Raw genomic sequence first — 15,737 nt, forward strand, 5'->3', positions numbered from 1 at the left:
AACTACAAACCTAAGAGTCATGTTTGGAGTTCTTAAAGGCTAGAATCTTGAGAGACGGGAGCCTGGACCACGGACGGAGCTCCTAGGTTCAACAGGCGCAGTGTAAATAGAGTGTAAGCTGAAGGGTAAATTCCTGTGTCCTTCCAGCCCTTGTTAATAAAAGCTTAACAAAGCCTCCTGTCACTGCAAAAGCAGTGTTTGCAGAATCCCAGCCACCTTAAAAAGTGAAATAAAAGGTAATGCTGAGACTCAGTAGTATCTTGATAACCAGATACTCTCTACCTCTTTAGTGACATAGTCACTGTCAGTCTCCCAGCAGTATTTGAACTTCCAAGAATTCACTGACACAGGTTTATGCCCTTACCAGAGAGACCAGGCTTTGTCTTAATGGAGACTCTCACTGTCTTCTCAACAAAGGAGTCATGGTTTCACTTAATCTGTGACCTAAGTAAGGACTTTCCGTACCTCACTTAGCTAACACACAGGAGTGTGCGCATGTCAAGCCATGAACATGTATAGCTTTCGGTCCTTTTTTCTGAACATGGACTGATGAAACCAGCATTAGGTGGTTTCATTAGCTCCTCTCTTTGGAGCATATGCCCTGTGTCCAGAGCACCTATTGAGGAGGGGGGCGGGGTGATCTAGTTCCTCCTTTCTGAAGGACCTGATCTTCCACAAAGGTCACATTTCCTCTTCCACTGCTTTTCCTTGAGGGTTTGTTTCCCATTAACTTTCTGCTGGTCTGAAGCACTAAGAAGTTGCTATAGAATCTTCAAGGCTCCAGTCATGCATCTGTGTGCCAAGATCAGTGTAGTGAAAACCCCAAATGCCAGGTGGTGATCTTAACTTTGTGTCAGTGGATCCTACCTTAGATCACAGAGCAGAAGCATCCTCATGTGGGGTCCAGAACATGTGAGCTCCCAGTATGCCAAGTGCAAACTGCATGGTGCTGGGACCTTTGCCTGTGTCTTTGATTTAACAAATCATACACTGTAAGACTGTGTTGTGTCTTCATTCTGCAGTTACTTTCCAAGAGATAGGCACTGATAGCATGTTCCAGGATGGCCTGTCACTACCTAGGATTGCTGCATCTGTAGGTTCCTAGTAGGCAGTTGAGGTGCTCTAAGGGCAGTCGTGCATTCTGTGGGCTACGCTGACAAGAAGACATTGTTGTCAGATGGTGTTGGTGCATGGGCACCTGTAGTGAAGCCAGCCCACTGTGGAGCCTATGTGGCGTCTTAAGGCAGCAACTTTAGCACAAATGCTCATAGTGCCTGTGCCATACCAGAACTTGTCACCTCTCTCATCCACATGCCCAGAGGCCTAATCATTATGGGACTGAGGGAGCTGTTCCAATAGGTTGAAGGTTGCTATTCATGTCCACCTTTATGGTATAATACCTCATCTGTGCTCGGGGCTTTAGCCCCTACTAGGTTAGCTCATCAGAAAGCCAGACTCTATTTCCTTCAGGAGTCAGTTTTCTACTAGAGACAGCCTGGCCCCACTCCAGAACCAAGAAGGTTTGTAGCCTAGAGGCTATCCAGAGACAGCCTTTAAAGCCTCCCCCAAACCTCTTATTCTAATAGGCAAAAACATTTCTTTATTTTCTACAAATAAAGAGATTAATAATGTCCAAATTCCTGGGGAGTCTGTTCAGTTGAAATGATAGAAGGGATAAAAAAAAATGAAATTCCAAGTTGAGATTCATGTGTGGATTGTTAGACCACATAAACCCACCCAGGATGCTGTAAATAACTGATTCTGTGGCTCACTGTAGTGCTGCAGGGCACAGACTCCCAGCCTTGCAAGCCTGGGTTTTAGGGAACCTCTCAGGGTTTAGAGGTTATTATGTGGCTTTTGCAGTAAGGGATAATCATAGCTTTTTGCTTATGCTTTATATCGCTCATCTATATAGTTAGATGTCAGATTTTGTATATATATCTTATTATTCCAGCTGAAGGGACATTTAAACATTCGAATCTTAAAAATATTAAGTTGCTAGTAAATAAGTTGTTATAATTATTTTTCTGTTTATCTGTCTAGATATCCAATTTAATGATTTATTTTCAACATTTGGACTTTATTGTTTATACCTTTGTTTAAGACAGTAAGACTGTCTTGTTATGTGATCTGTTGCAGGCTGCTCATAAGCTCGTCATCTTTCTGCCTCAGCCACCCCAATACTAGAACTGCAGGCATGTGCTACGATGCCTGGGTTTTGGTTGTCCTTTTAAATTGCCTTTTAGAATCAGTTTATTCATGAAAGATTAAGAATATTAAAGACTGAATTGATACGTACTGCTTTGCATACATGAGCAAACATAAGCTTGGCAAATTTTCCCAGTAAGGGGAAAAATAATGGTCCTTTTGCTTTCTACCCCTAGGAAAAATTCCTTTGGCTATCGGAAGAAACGAGAAGAGAAGTTTACAGTGAGTACATAAAGTGGTGTGTGTACGTGTATGCACTTGGATACATAAGAGTCAGAAGGAGACTTCAGGTGTCTCATCAATCTCCAGCTAAACAAAGATTTCCCGTATAGCCTGAATTTGTCACCTAGATAAAATTTATCTTTTAGCCTGCTTACATTTGAATTTTGTTAACATGGGGGCGGGCACGAATGCACATGCGTGGCACATATATGAAGGTCAGAGGACAACTTGAGGGAGTGGGTTTTTTTCTTTCTACCATGTGGGTCCCAGGGGATTAAACTTAGGTCCTCAGACCTGGCAGCAGGCATCTTTACCCACTCTTACTGGCCCACTGCTTGCATTTGATTGAGCTCTCTCTCTCTCTCTCTCTCTCTCTCTCTCTCTCTCTCTCTCTCTCTCTCTCTCTCTCTCTTTCTCTCTCTCTGTGTGTGTGTGTGTGTGTGTGTGTGTGTCCCGACTCTGCTCACATTTTATCCTATAGGCCTAAATTTCAAGTTAGGTGAACCCTAGAAATTACTCATGCAACATTTATAGACTTTTTCCAGAGAGATGTGAGAGCTGGAAGAATCTTTGTCTTGTTTTGTGCTACCCTTATCTCTACATACTTGTGTGACCTTCCGGGGTGTAATTGTGTTGCAGAGCAGTCAAACTCAGTCTCCAACACCACCAAAACCTCCATCACCGAGCTTCGAACTGGGGCTGTCCAACTTCCCCCCATTACCTGGAGCTGCAGGCAACTTGAAGGCAGAGGACTTATTTGAAAACAGGCTTTCTGGCTTGATCATAGGATCTTCAAAAGAAAGAGTAAGCTATGTGTTACAGCTGTAATCTCTTTTGATGTTTTCTAAGCACTGATTTTGTACAGGAGAAAATGAATTGAGAGAGGTTTGGGATTTGGGTGATTTGCATTGGTTACTTGGTGTTGGAACCAAGGGTCAAGCTGCCCTTCTCTTGCCGTCTGCTGAAGTTGCTGTGGAACCTGTGCTGCACTGGTTCTTAGATTAATTTTTGTTGATGTTTAAAGCTCTTTCATTTCACAAAACACAGAATGAGACACAAGAATCTGAATTACACCAGAAATAAGACAGCTCTTGATAGTCTACATAGTGTATGTCACAAGAAGCTTAGAGTCACTTTGTTGTAGTCTGGTGATTTCAGGCAGACTCTAGGCTTCCACGAGGTCTTACACTGCAGTAGTCATCACTGCCAATCTTAGCTGCACTACTCAAGTCCAAAGAAACTCCTTTCTAGAGCTCCTGCAATACAGTTAGCTAGTAGGTTAGAAGTGGTATTTATCCCCATGCCAGCACCAGTGTTTAAAGGCTATAGGACATGCAGAGAAATGACTTTCTGTCCAGCTGCTGAAGTATGGCTAAGTGCTGGGGTGGGGGTAGGCTTATAGAATAGTCCTGGTTCCAAGTATTCCTTATGCTGCAGCTGTCAACTGTGCCTGTACATCAGATCATACATCTGTTTTGGGGATGGGGCACCACTCCCCAGCCAGGTTTAGAGCCACAGTAGTGGCTGCAATAGTTAAGACAGATGACTTTGCTACATTGAGTGTCTTAAGACTAAGGCCAAGATAAAATTTTAGTCCTTTTTATGTTGAGAGGTGGTAATTGCTACTGTTTTTAGCCATGGAAACTATGCTTTCCAAGATTATATATTATCTAGTAAGAGTCACATGTTAGAATTGGGATGTCTTAGAAATTATAAGTCTTAACATCCACATTAATAATTTCCCACTGCTTTATAAACAGTGGACAATTATGTATTTCAATGGTTATGAAGTCTTGTTTTCAAGTTATGGTCTCCCTTGAGTGATAGGTGAAAGAATACTGGCAGGCCTCTCCAGCTTCACAGACAGTTGCTGCTTTGAATACACTTAAGTTTCTGTGCAAAGCCTTTCTTGAAGAAAGAATTACTGCTTTCTAAAAGACTGGACTGGTTGTGTGGCCAAGTTATACAGTCTGCACTGCTGCCAGGGATGATGTATCTGCAGGAACTATAGCGGACTTGGGACATTAAGCTGTATAACCCCCCTCCTTGCTTGACACTGGATTTGTGACTCTTTGCAAAGTACATATGTGTCTGTGTTTAAACAGAGTCTGGGTTGAACATATGTTGAATCTGAGCATGCTTTTACAATAGGCATTTGCTGTTTGTGTTACCCTGTATTTGAGCAAGCTAGGTTCAAGCAGTAAGAAACTCTGGTTCTCAAACCAGCAGAACCTGAAGCTCTGGCTAACCCTCACCCAACCCCCAGAGTGTAAATTGTGCCATTCTGAAGCTGCACTTCCAGCTACTTTATTTTACCTTTGAACTTTTACCTGCTTTGAAAAGAAAGGTAGTTAGGAAATTTTGTCTCATATATATAATTGGAGAATGAATTTATATATATGTGTATATATATATATATTCTAAAATCAAATACTGGGTTATTACAGACCATGAGTAAACTTGCATGAATTACAACTGACCTGAGCAAGTTGTTGATGGAGTAATTTCTCATTCACTCGGGTCTTAGTTTAGTAACCTGCCTGTTAAATTAGGTAAAACAGATTTGTACACCTGCTTCCACAGGTGGTTTGTGGATTCAGGTGAGAGCTCCTGTGAGTATCTTCCATCTGCCTTCAGGCACTCAAATTTATGTAGGTGTGGATATGTCAGTCTTTGTTTTGTGTTAGTGAGAAGAGTGAATCGTGGTATACTGTGTTGGTAATTCTGTCCCTGCTATGGGGAGCCCTGATATGTCAGATGAGTAAGGTGTATGTGGAAGCTGTTCACTTACGGAGACAAGATTCCAGGTAATTACAGTGCATTTGCTGAGAGCAAGAAGGCTGAGTGCTGTGCAGCAGATAACAAACTCCAAGTCCAATGGTTAGGTTTGTTAGAGGCTTCTTCTGTCTCTGTGCTAGGACTTGGCAGTTTGTTGGTAGGCTACTACTGGATCTGTTGGCTTGGAGGATGGTCACACATCTGACAACTCTTAAATTGCTACTTTAATGATTTTCAGAACCTCAGTACAGATGCAAGCACAAACACTGTTCCTGTAGTGGTCCCCAGAGAGCCTTCCGTGCCAGCGCCCTGTGCTGTGTCAACAGCATTTGAACGTTCCCCTTCCCCAGCCCATTTACCCGAGTAAGTATCAATGTTCTACCAGCCCTCTGCTGTGTACAAGTGGGGGGTGACCTGTAATGTTACATGTGATTCTTAAACCAGATGGCATTTTCACAGGGATCCCAAGGTGGCAGAAAAGCAGAGAGAAACCCACAGTGTGGACAGACTCCCTTCCACCCCTACTACAACTGCATGTAAATCAGTGCAGGTGAATGGAGCAGCAACAGTAAGTGCTTTGTCAGGCATTCTATGTATGTACTGCCTCAGCCTACTTTTAGTCATTCTAATATGACTGGTTTTCATTTGTGTATGCCTTCATTTCTCTGTACCACACTCAGATGGTAACAAGGTCCCAACTCTGTCCTATCTGGAATTTGATCATTTCTATATTTACTTACTATGTATATCGTATATATGAAAAAGAATTAAGCAGAATGACTAAAAAGAACAACATGGTGTCCTTTTGTCCTGTTTAAATCCCAGTGTTTCTGCCAGGTATGGTGGCTCAGGCCTTTAGTTCCAGTGCTTAGTAGACAGAACAGGACAATGACTGCAAGTGTGAGGCCCCGAGTTACATAGCAAGTTGCACCAGTCAGGGATACATAGTGAGGCAATAAGTCCTCAGGTCTAGTAGTTTCTGTCCCTGATGGTCTTATTTGGATTTTCATCTTCCTCAGCTTGGTGTAAGTAAAAATTGCATTAGATATGGTAGCAAGCACCTGTAATCCCAAGACTTGGGAGAAAGAGGCAGAAAGATAGAATTTCCACAAGTTCTGTGTTTCAGACCAGCCAAGACTACACAGTAAGACCCCCATCTTGGGCCTGGAGAGATGACTTAGAGGTCAAGAACACTGGCTGCTCTTTCAGAGGTCCTGAGTTCAATTCCCAGCAACTGGATGGTGGCTCACAACTATCTATAATGAGATCTGGTGCCCTCTTCTGGCCTGCAGGCAGAATACTATACTATACTAAAAATAAATAAATAAATAAATAAATAATCTTTAACCAAAAAAAAAAAAAAAAAAAAAAAAGAAAGAAAAAAGACTCCATCTCAAACCCAGGAGTGGAAGCAGGAGGATCAGTGTTGAAGCCCAAGCCTGTACCACATAAGATACTATCTCAGTACATAAACAAATGAATGAACGAACAAACAAACGAATGAATGAATAAGGATTACAGGACCACTGTGTCACACCATCACAGCTCATCCCCTGTATAAGCAGAGCATTTACAGATGTCCTGTCTTGGGTCAAGGGAAGCAGGGTTTGTGCCTTTTTTCCTTTGAGCCTCTTAGGTTTCCATGTTTCTCAAGAATGCTTAAAGGCTTCATGCTGGGCAGAGTTGGGTCATCATTTCATCACTATGCCTTTATAGCTGTTAGCTATTTTAGAGGGGTAGCTCTATAGTATCTTGGGAGGAAAAGTGTACTGCAAGAAAAGGGAGTGGTTTGTTGTGTTTGAACCAAAAACATCTTTTAAGTTTTTCAAGACAGGGTTTCTCTGTGTAGCTTTGGAGCCTATCCTGGCACTCGCTCTGTAGACCAGGCTGGTCTCGAACTCACAGAGATCCACCTGCCTCTGCCTCCCGAGTGCTGAGATTAAAGGTGTGTGTCACCACTGCCTGGCAGTTTATATCTATATTTTTATAATCTTAAAAAGAAAACCAAACTCTTTTTCCAAAAAACATGATTAGCTTAGAAAAATGGATGTATATTTTCAAAGTATTTTCTTTTACCAGAAACTTAGCTTTATAGACTCTAAACAAACAAAAACCCAGAATCTAACATAAGTCAAAGAACTCTTCATTCTTCAGGCTCCTCCTCCAGGAACCAGCATTGTTATATTATTCCTATTTAGTAATCCTTCTTCCTTCTGATGTAATTTCAGCTCTGTGACATATTCCAGCACCATACTGACAAAGTCATCAAATCCTAGAAATGTACCAACAGTTTGTGTCTTATTTAGGGTTTCTATTGCTGTGAAGAGACACCATGACAATAGCAACTCTTATAAAGGAAACATTTAATTGGGTGTCTTCCAGTTATCCATTATCATCATGGTGGGACAGGGCAGCATCCAGGCAGACATGGTACTGGAGAAGGAGTTGAGAGGTAACAGGAAGTGAACTGATGTAGGTGAAGGTTGAGCATAGGACCTCAGAGCCTGTTCTCACAGTAACCCACTTCCTCCAACAAGGCCACATCTACAAATAGTGCCACTCCCCACGAGCATTTTGGAGCCAATTACATTCAAACTACCACACATTGCTTTATCATAGCAATCATTCTTGATCCTACACACTTGCCCACAGCTCTCATGGCAGGAGCTTTGATGGTGGTCACTTTAGCTGACATGGACATGCCAGAAGTTGCTATCGGATTTTGTGAGCTTTTTAAAAGTAAAAATACCCATGAAGATGGAATTTTACATACAATTAAAACTTTATCTCATCTAACTTCATCCCTGAAGGAAACTACCTTTCCTGTCATTTTGTACCCATAACCTCACACTTTGTGTTTCCAGGAATTGCGAAAGCCCAGTTATGCAGAGATTTGTCAGAGAACGAGTAGAGAGACTCCTTCCTCCCCATTGCAACCCCCAAAAGAACAAAAGCCAAACACTGTCGCCTGTGGGAAGGAGGAGAAGAAGCTTGCTGAACCTGTGGAGAGATACAGAGAACCCCCTGCCCTCAAGTCCACTCCTGGGGCCCCCAAAGATCAGAGGAGGCAGCCTGGACGCCGACCCTCACCTCCTGCTGCTGGGAAGCGTCTGAACAGGGAACAGAATACTCCTCCCAAGTCTCCTCAATGAAAGCCGGATGCCTGGGAGGGGTCTGGAAGAGCTGTATTCACCACAAACGAAGCTCTCCCACTCAGTACAGAATGAGCCGCTGGTTAGGAGCTTGCAGTGTCTGTGAGGCCCATGGGATGCCTGCAAGTTATTTTCCTTCTGTGAGTCGGATTTTCCCCCTCTTGAAAAAAAAAAAATCTATTTTTCAGGATTTAATTATATAATATAAACCTTATTTTAGGTTGGTGCTTAACTGGAGGTGATGCAGAAGTCTGTTTTTCAGGATAGAAAAATGTATTTATCCTAACAAATGGATATTTTTTATTAAGCCTCCATGTGGCTCTGAATGCAAGCTATATATGAGTTTTTCTAAATTAAGGGAACTATGCTACTTTTTTTTTTTTTTTTTTTTTTTAAACAACTGGTCTGCAAGTGCATATGGATAGGGTGTCCCCAACAGATGGATGAGGGCTGATGGCGCAAGCAGGGGCAGCCTTGGCCTCACAGAGCAAGGGACTGGCAATGTCAGGGCACTGACATACTGGCACAGGAGCTGTGTTTTCATCTAAACTGTTAGTTAACAGGAAATTCTAGCTTTAAAAAGATACATATGTATATACAGTTCTTTTTGACCTAGTGGGCAGAATGAACCTGCAAAGAGCATCCTAGAAAGACCTGATAACTTTGCATTTTGATATCCTGCGAGCAAGTAACCAGCTTCTCACTCCAGTTCCAAGTGGCTATTATGTAAAATAAATTTAAAGCACATTGTGAATAGAACCTAGATGAAATAGGAACTCTGTTGCCCACTGACATCATACCATGAAGTTGTACCATGATGTTTTGGTCCCTGTGAGCAGGCTACCTGGCTCCCAGCCTTGAGTTCCTGCTCTGTCTGTGTCCCCCATGCATCCTCGCTGGAGAGTCATGTCTTAACCAGCTCTGTGTGGATGTCTTCCTGTACCTCTGCATCGGCACATGGATTTAGAAGTACCTAGCCGTGAGAGAGTGGTGTTTGTGGTCCCCCTCTGGCTGGTGGAGGACAGAATCCTTGCTTTTTTTTGTTTTTACCTCCAAGACGAGGGTCTCATTGATTCTTTCTAAGAAGTGCTGCACTTCTGAAGAACAAGGGTGCAGTAAAGTTAGCAAGTTTATAATAAAGTTACAGATAAATTATTTTGTTTTAAAATGCCTAAAATTTTTCTTTAAGTATTCTGAGCAGCAGACTTTAAAAATATTTCCTGCTAAGTGTAACCATACAGCTTATTCCACAAAATGCTATTTAATGAAACTGAAGGTTGTTTTGGTTTTTGGTTTTTGGTTTTTTTTTTTTTTTTTTTTTTTTTAGAAAAAAATGATTTCCATCCAATATTTAAAGACTTGAATTTTATTTAAACTTGAAAATGACTTTGCCTTAACTTTTGTAAAAGACAGCTTAGAGCTCACGGAGACCGGCCCCTGGGTTGGTGGGAGTGGATCGGTTACTCAGTCACCGTGCTGATCTCCTGGTGGTGGTTTGCTGAGTACGCTTACTGTTGTACAAGAGCTCCAGTGGTGTTTGTGATGTACCCTACAGATCTTCAACAGCTGGTCTTTTTTTCAGATTGTTGAAAACCCTGTAAATGCAAATAGTCGCTACTGTGTTAAATCTGTGCACTTGGGAGTGTGCTCTGCCTGTACAGTGTAAATAATCAGAACATATGAGAAAGGTACCCTACAGAGAAGAATCTGATAAAAATTATTGATATATTATAAATGTTACTGTTGAGCTGGATGTAGATAAACTAAATGTTGTGGTTTGAGTATTATTTTAATTTGTTAAGGTTTTTCTTTTCCCCCTTTTACTGGTGTGTTGAACTGATTTTGCCTCTTTGCTGCAAAAGGGAAATGGAAAGTCTTATTAAAAGCCTCTGGATGTTTTCATACTCTTAAAGTATGTAAGTACATGCTAATCATATCTGATGTTTAAGGGTTTTGAAGGAGAGTATAGAGAGCAGAGACTGGCAGGATCTTCCAATGAAAATAAAAAACAGAAATGTACTAATTAAAATCATACTTTGCTAAGCGAATTATCCTGCCAGAGGCAAAGATGCCTGATGCATGTGACCATTTCCTTCAGAGCACCTGTCATTCAGTTACATAGGAGTATACGCAGTGCTATTTCAAATGCCTGTGAAAGGAACATAGGATGAATTTCCTCGTAGATGTCAGATCATTGACAAAAAAAAAAGAAGAAACAACCAGCCTCTTGAACCCACACTAGCAGATACTGTCTATATGGAAAGGCAAGCCCGAGGCGTCAGGCCCTTCACATCATATCTTTTCTGGAAGAGGGGCCAGATTATGATCAGCATCCCTTATCTTCAAGGGTGCTTTCGCAGAGGATCTTTGTTTTTAATGAGAAGTCCTTTCCCCAAACCTGAGCATTGCAGCACGAAGCGTGTGTGGCAGAGCCAGCTGTAGGTGCTTGCTGTCTGCTGGCTGGAAGTGTAAGGCTCAGTGGCCACATGCAAGGGCAGGTGGCACGTGCGCAAGGTTGGGACACTGTAATCACCGCTTAGCCAGTGACAGCCTGGCACCAGGAACTAAAGCCTTGCTCAGATGTGATTTTTTTTAATAGCATACTTTTTCAGGAAGCAAAGGTGATATGCCAAATAGCTGTGTAATGTCAAAACAGAGAATTGCTGATTGCTGAGGTTTTCCACTCAGAAAACAATGGAGTTACCACAGTAGGAAGCTGTTGAGGATGCATGCAGACTCTTGCTATGTCACATACAGCAAGTGTGATATGTGGGTTTCATAATCTATTTTTTAAGTTTACTCATTCCTTTCAGTATCTCAAGGTATAGAATCAGAGATACCACAGTCACAAATGACATTTTTTAACTTGTAAAATTGTGTGATGATGCTTAATTATCATATGGAAATATGGAATAGGAATCTGGCCCCATTTCACCAGACATGAATTTCAAGTGATTCCTCTCTCAGTAGTCAGTGTCATGATGTCTCTGTGAATCCTTCCTGTCATTGCATCACTGGTTGCCACTGGTAGGTGGCAAAAAATAAAAAAAATAAAAAAAATAAAAAAAAATTTAAAAAAAAGGAAAAAAAAAGTCTTACATTGCTGTATTAGGGTTTCTGCAGTTGATATTAAAAAACTGGTCCAGTGTGTCACAGCAGGCGACTGATGGTGCATACCTGTCTTTGTTTCCCCTTCAGTGAGCTGTAGTTGTGGGTTTGTGTGCTTTGTAGCCTGTTATACGGAAAGCAACAGACAATCGAAGATTCCAGGAGCGCTAACAGCTGCGAGTCCCAGAACGGGGTGTAACGTGGAAGCTTGCCTGAGGGTTTCTGTTTCTGTTCTACTTTTCATTAAGACTGGAATCAAGCTTACATGTAAACTATTGGTAATTTAAGTTTCCTTTTGTGTCATTCAGTGTAAAACTGTCTAATTTGAAAAATGTAGGTTATGAAAAATAAAAGATTTAGGCACTGTTCAGTTTTTCTTTTGATTCTTTTAAATTAAAATTTTCTTCAAAAAACACATCTTTTTTATGGTTTCACTCTATTCCCATCACGCTGCTTGGGGATGATAAGTAGGGGCCCAAATATAGTTTAGACTTTAAAGTTTTCCAGCCCCCTCATATAAGTTGGCCACCCACAGCATAAGACTGATGAAATATACAGCCTATTGGTTCAAGGAATAGAACCCAGTTCCTGTGGAAGAGCAAAAGTGCTTGTAACCACCGAGCCCTCCCTCTAGCCCCCATAGTATATCTTTTTGTTTGTTCTGTTTTGAGACTGGCCTGAAACTAGCTGTGAAAACCAGGTTGATCTGGGACTCAGTGCGACCTACCAGACACCTTCCAGTGGTTCTCAATAGTGAATTATTTCCCAGACTTGTGATGCCCCCGTTACCTCACACTAACCACCTACATACACCTGGGTCTGTCTAGACTCTGTTTCTGTTTCTGTGACACCATTCCCTTTAATTGACCGTCTTGCATTATTCCTAAGAGTTTCTCTTGTGCAACTCATCCCGGGTTCAGGTAGTTATGCCCCCTGAAGGCAGGGCTTCCATCCATGAGAATCTTTCCTACTTCCTGTTCTCTGTATGCGGTGGGTAGCACAGTAGGAGAGTACTCAATAGTTAACAGTAGTATTTGCTGATTATATGTTCTGCATGCACAGCACTGGCCTCAGAAATTTAGGAAGAGACTGAGTGACTTGGTTTGCTGTGCCAGTAATTTGCAGTGGTAATCACAGCCCTGTGGATTGTCTGCTAGGCTTGGCTAGGTGTTTCTGGTAATCTGCTGGTTAATGCCAACCGGAGAGCAAGATGCTTTCTTCATGGATCAAGGAGATAGGCAAGGACCAAACCTTGTTTAGCATACATACACAGAGAAGCTTGAAATTAACTAGCTCATCCTTGCTTTCTTGGGAAACAGTGCAGAACTCAGTACCCTCCTGCATAAAGCCTGATCTGTGACCCGTGGTCCAGAGAGCACTGGAGTCCACATCAAGAGCTCAATTTGCAACGTTAAAGGACATAGCTAGCCTGCCATGAATGTGAGGCTTGAGGTGCTGCTGGCATGCTCACCCAGCACACAGGCAGCTGTTAAGAGTTAAGGAGCTGGTTGAATCTCCCCAGCACTGGGGAGGCAGAGACAAGCAGATCTCTTTTCAAGGCCAGCCTGGTCTACAAAGGACAGGCCCCAAAGCTACAAAGAAACCATATCTTGAAAAACAAAAGAGTCAAGAAGATACCACTTTGGCCATGGAGTCTCCAGGAAAGAAGCAAGCCAGCCCCAAGGAATCCCTCAAGTGGGGAAGCTAGTCTTTATTTCCTCTTCTGTTTGCTATGGGCTCGTCTTGCTCCGTTTCCTAGCTTAAGATTTGGGTTATTGTCTCAAGAGCTTGTTTTCTAATGTAAACTGTAACTTCCTTCCAGCTGTACTCTAGTTCTGCATGTGTTTGGTTTTCTTCAGTGTCCTCTTTGTACTGTGGATTATTTACAAGTGTGTTATTCAGCTTCCAACTGGGGGGGGGGGGTTGTACTGTTGTCTTCCTGTTTCAGATTGTTAAAGTGATGCCACTGTGGCCAGAGCACACTGTGCTTCCAGTCTTGAAATTATGTAAGTGCTGTTCCAACTGTGTGTGGTTACCTTGGTAAAGGTTGTGTCCCCTGGGATCAGGGGTTGCTGGTTCTTTGTCCTTTTTGACTTTTTCTAGTTCTGTCTCAATGTAGGTGGACTAACAGCTTTATAACTGGTTTGCCTATTCCTGTGTTTTGCTATTTCCTCTTTACAGCATAATTAGGTTTTTGCTTTACATATTTTTGAAGCTCTGTTGTTTGATGCATGCATGTTTAGGTTTGCTGGATCTATTTCTCCTTGAACCCCTACCAATTTCCTTTGCTCTGAACTTGCTTTATTTGATGCTAATGCACCAATTTCTGGTTTTGTTTTGGTTTTTTCTCAATTCGTATGGGTAACTATTTCCTTTTTTATTTTCAACTACCCCGCCCCATACCATCATGTTTGAAGTGAGTTGCTTGTCGGATAGGATATAGTGGAGTCCTGGACGTTCTGGAGTCTGTCCCGGCCCGCCGCTGGCCTCTCTGCCGCTCCTTTCTCCAGGCGCCTGGGTGCGCTCGGCCCTGGAGCCTGCCGGCGGGCCGCGACCCTCTCCCACGGACCCTCCAGCAGGCCCAGGGGACAAAAGTGGATCTCAATCTAGCACATGCGCATTGAAGCAATTTAAGAATCTGATATGAAGCACAGAAGCAGATAGTGCCAAATAACAAGCCCGTTGTTTCACATTTGGTGAGTGGGGCAGCATTTCCTTCTCCCACTGCTGCTGAGATGGCAGAAATTAGCCGAATTCAGTATGAAATGGAATACGCCGAAGGTATTAGCTAATGAGGGTCCCAGAAAAATTAAAAGTAGCACCGCCAAATGCTGACCTGGACCAAGGGTTCCAAGAAGGAGTTCCAAATGCCAGTGTGATAATGCAAGTCCCAGAGAGGATCGTTGTCACAGGAAATAATGAAGCCATTTCATTTTCAAGACCAGCAGATCTTGACCTTATCCAGTCCACTCCTTTTAAACCTCTGGCACTGAAAATACCACCACGGGTGCTCTAGAGAGACCACTAGATTTTCTGGATTTAGAAAGACTACCTCCAACTCCTCAAAACGAAGAAATCCAAGCAGTTGGCAGGCTAAAAAGAGAGCGTTCCATGAGTAAAAATGCTGTTCGCCAGAATGGACAGTTGATCAGAAATGATTCCATGTGGCACAGATCAGATTCTGCCCCAAGAAATAAAATTTCAAGGTTCCAGGCATCGATTTCTGCACCGGAGTACACTGTGAGAAGACAAAATGAGATACGTTGTGAAAGACCTGTGTTGCGTGGTGGGTCAGCTTGCCGCCACTTCTAACCATCTTCATGACAACCGCAGGTTGTATTATTGCGGTTCTGGGGACAAACCTGGGGACTTGCACATGTGTGGCATTTCAAACATAGATGCAGTCATTGAAGGAGCATTAGATGACATGACTGTGGTAGATGCAGCTTCGCTAAGACGTCAAATAATCAAATTAAATAGATGTCTGCACCTTCCTTCTAGAAGAGGAGAATAAAGAACGTGCTAAAAGAGAAATGGTCATGTATTCAATTACTGTAGCATTCTGGCTGCTTAATAGTTGGCTCTGGTTTCGACGCTAGAGGTAACCTCAGCATTCACATATATTGTCTCAACACCTGGAAATATAAAGGATTTGCAAACTTCATTGTTTCTGTCTTTGCATTGTGCCATTTTATAGTCCAAGCCCTGAAAATGTATTTCTTCCAGAAAACAGGGGCCTGTTCTGTTACTGATCTGCATTCAGTCAGGTCTGCAGTGGCACCTACATTCTCACCTTTTGCATGTTTTGTAAATAGGCTCTAGGCTTGTTTGTTTGTTTTTAAAGAAAATCATTTGGGGGGAGGGCTCATTAGTCTGTACAGCTAATTTTCTAAAAAGAAATGACTGTCATAAAGAATGAGTTTAGAAAACTATCTGTAAAAGAAAAGTGTTTCTCAGATGACTAACCCGTTTCTTTGACAGATGCTTTTTGTATCTGCATCACAATATCAATGCTTTTGAAGTCATAGGTGCAGCACTTAAGAAAAACCAAGCACCTAACGCTTCTTGATCACCTGTACAGGGACAGTGTAAAAACTCCTAAGATGATTCAGCAGCTTATCTGGGTGTAATATGTTGTTCTGGTTTTCTTCTTAAGTTTTCTATCAAATATGTTTTTACCAAGTCCATGTGTGAATGATTTTCTAAAAAAACTAAAAAATAGGGTATAAATGTAGTGTACTTAATAAACTGTCAACCAAAAAGAAAAAC

General features: G+C 42.1%; 1 protein-coding gene and 1 pseudogene across 2 annotated transcripts in view; both read left to right on the forward strand.

The window, feature by feature from the left end:
- Larp4b (La ribonucleoprotein 4B) overlaps positions 1–11,838 on the forward strand; it is a 76,233-nt gene extending 64,395 nt beyond the window's left edge. The window contains exons 15-19 of one of the 2 annotated variants that reach the window (XM_027405069.2): positions 2,385–2,430; positions 3,070–3,234; positions 5,447–5,571; positions 5,668–5,776; positions 8,073–11,838. In XM_027405069.2, coding sequence (XP_027260870.1) covers positions 2,385–2,430; positions 3,070–3,234; positions 5,447–5,571; positions 5,668–5,776; positions 8,073–8,360 — 733 coding nt within the window. In that variant the 3' untranslated portion in view covers positions 8,361–11,838. The remainder of the gene's footprint in view (positions 1–2,384; positions 2,431–3,069; positions 3,235–5,446; positions 5,572–5,667; positions 5,777–8,072) is intronic. The other variant, XM_027405070.2, reaches the window with a different exon arrangement.
- Positions 11,839–11,972: 134 nt separating this feature from the next.
- On the forward strand, positions 11,973–15,129 carry LOC100754170 (annotated as a pseudogene).
- The last annotated feature ends 608 nt before the right edge of the window (positions 15,130–15,737 follow it).

Source organism: Cricetulus griseus, chromosome 3, assembly GCF_003668045.3.
Source record: "Cricetulus griseus strain 17A/GY chromosome 3, alternate assembly CriGri-PICRH-1.0, whole genome shotgun sequence".
Lineage (NCBI taxonomy): Eukaryota > Metazoa > Chordata > Mammalia > Rodentia > Cricetidae > Cricetulus > Cricetulus griseus.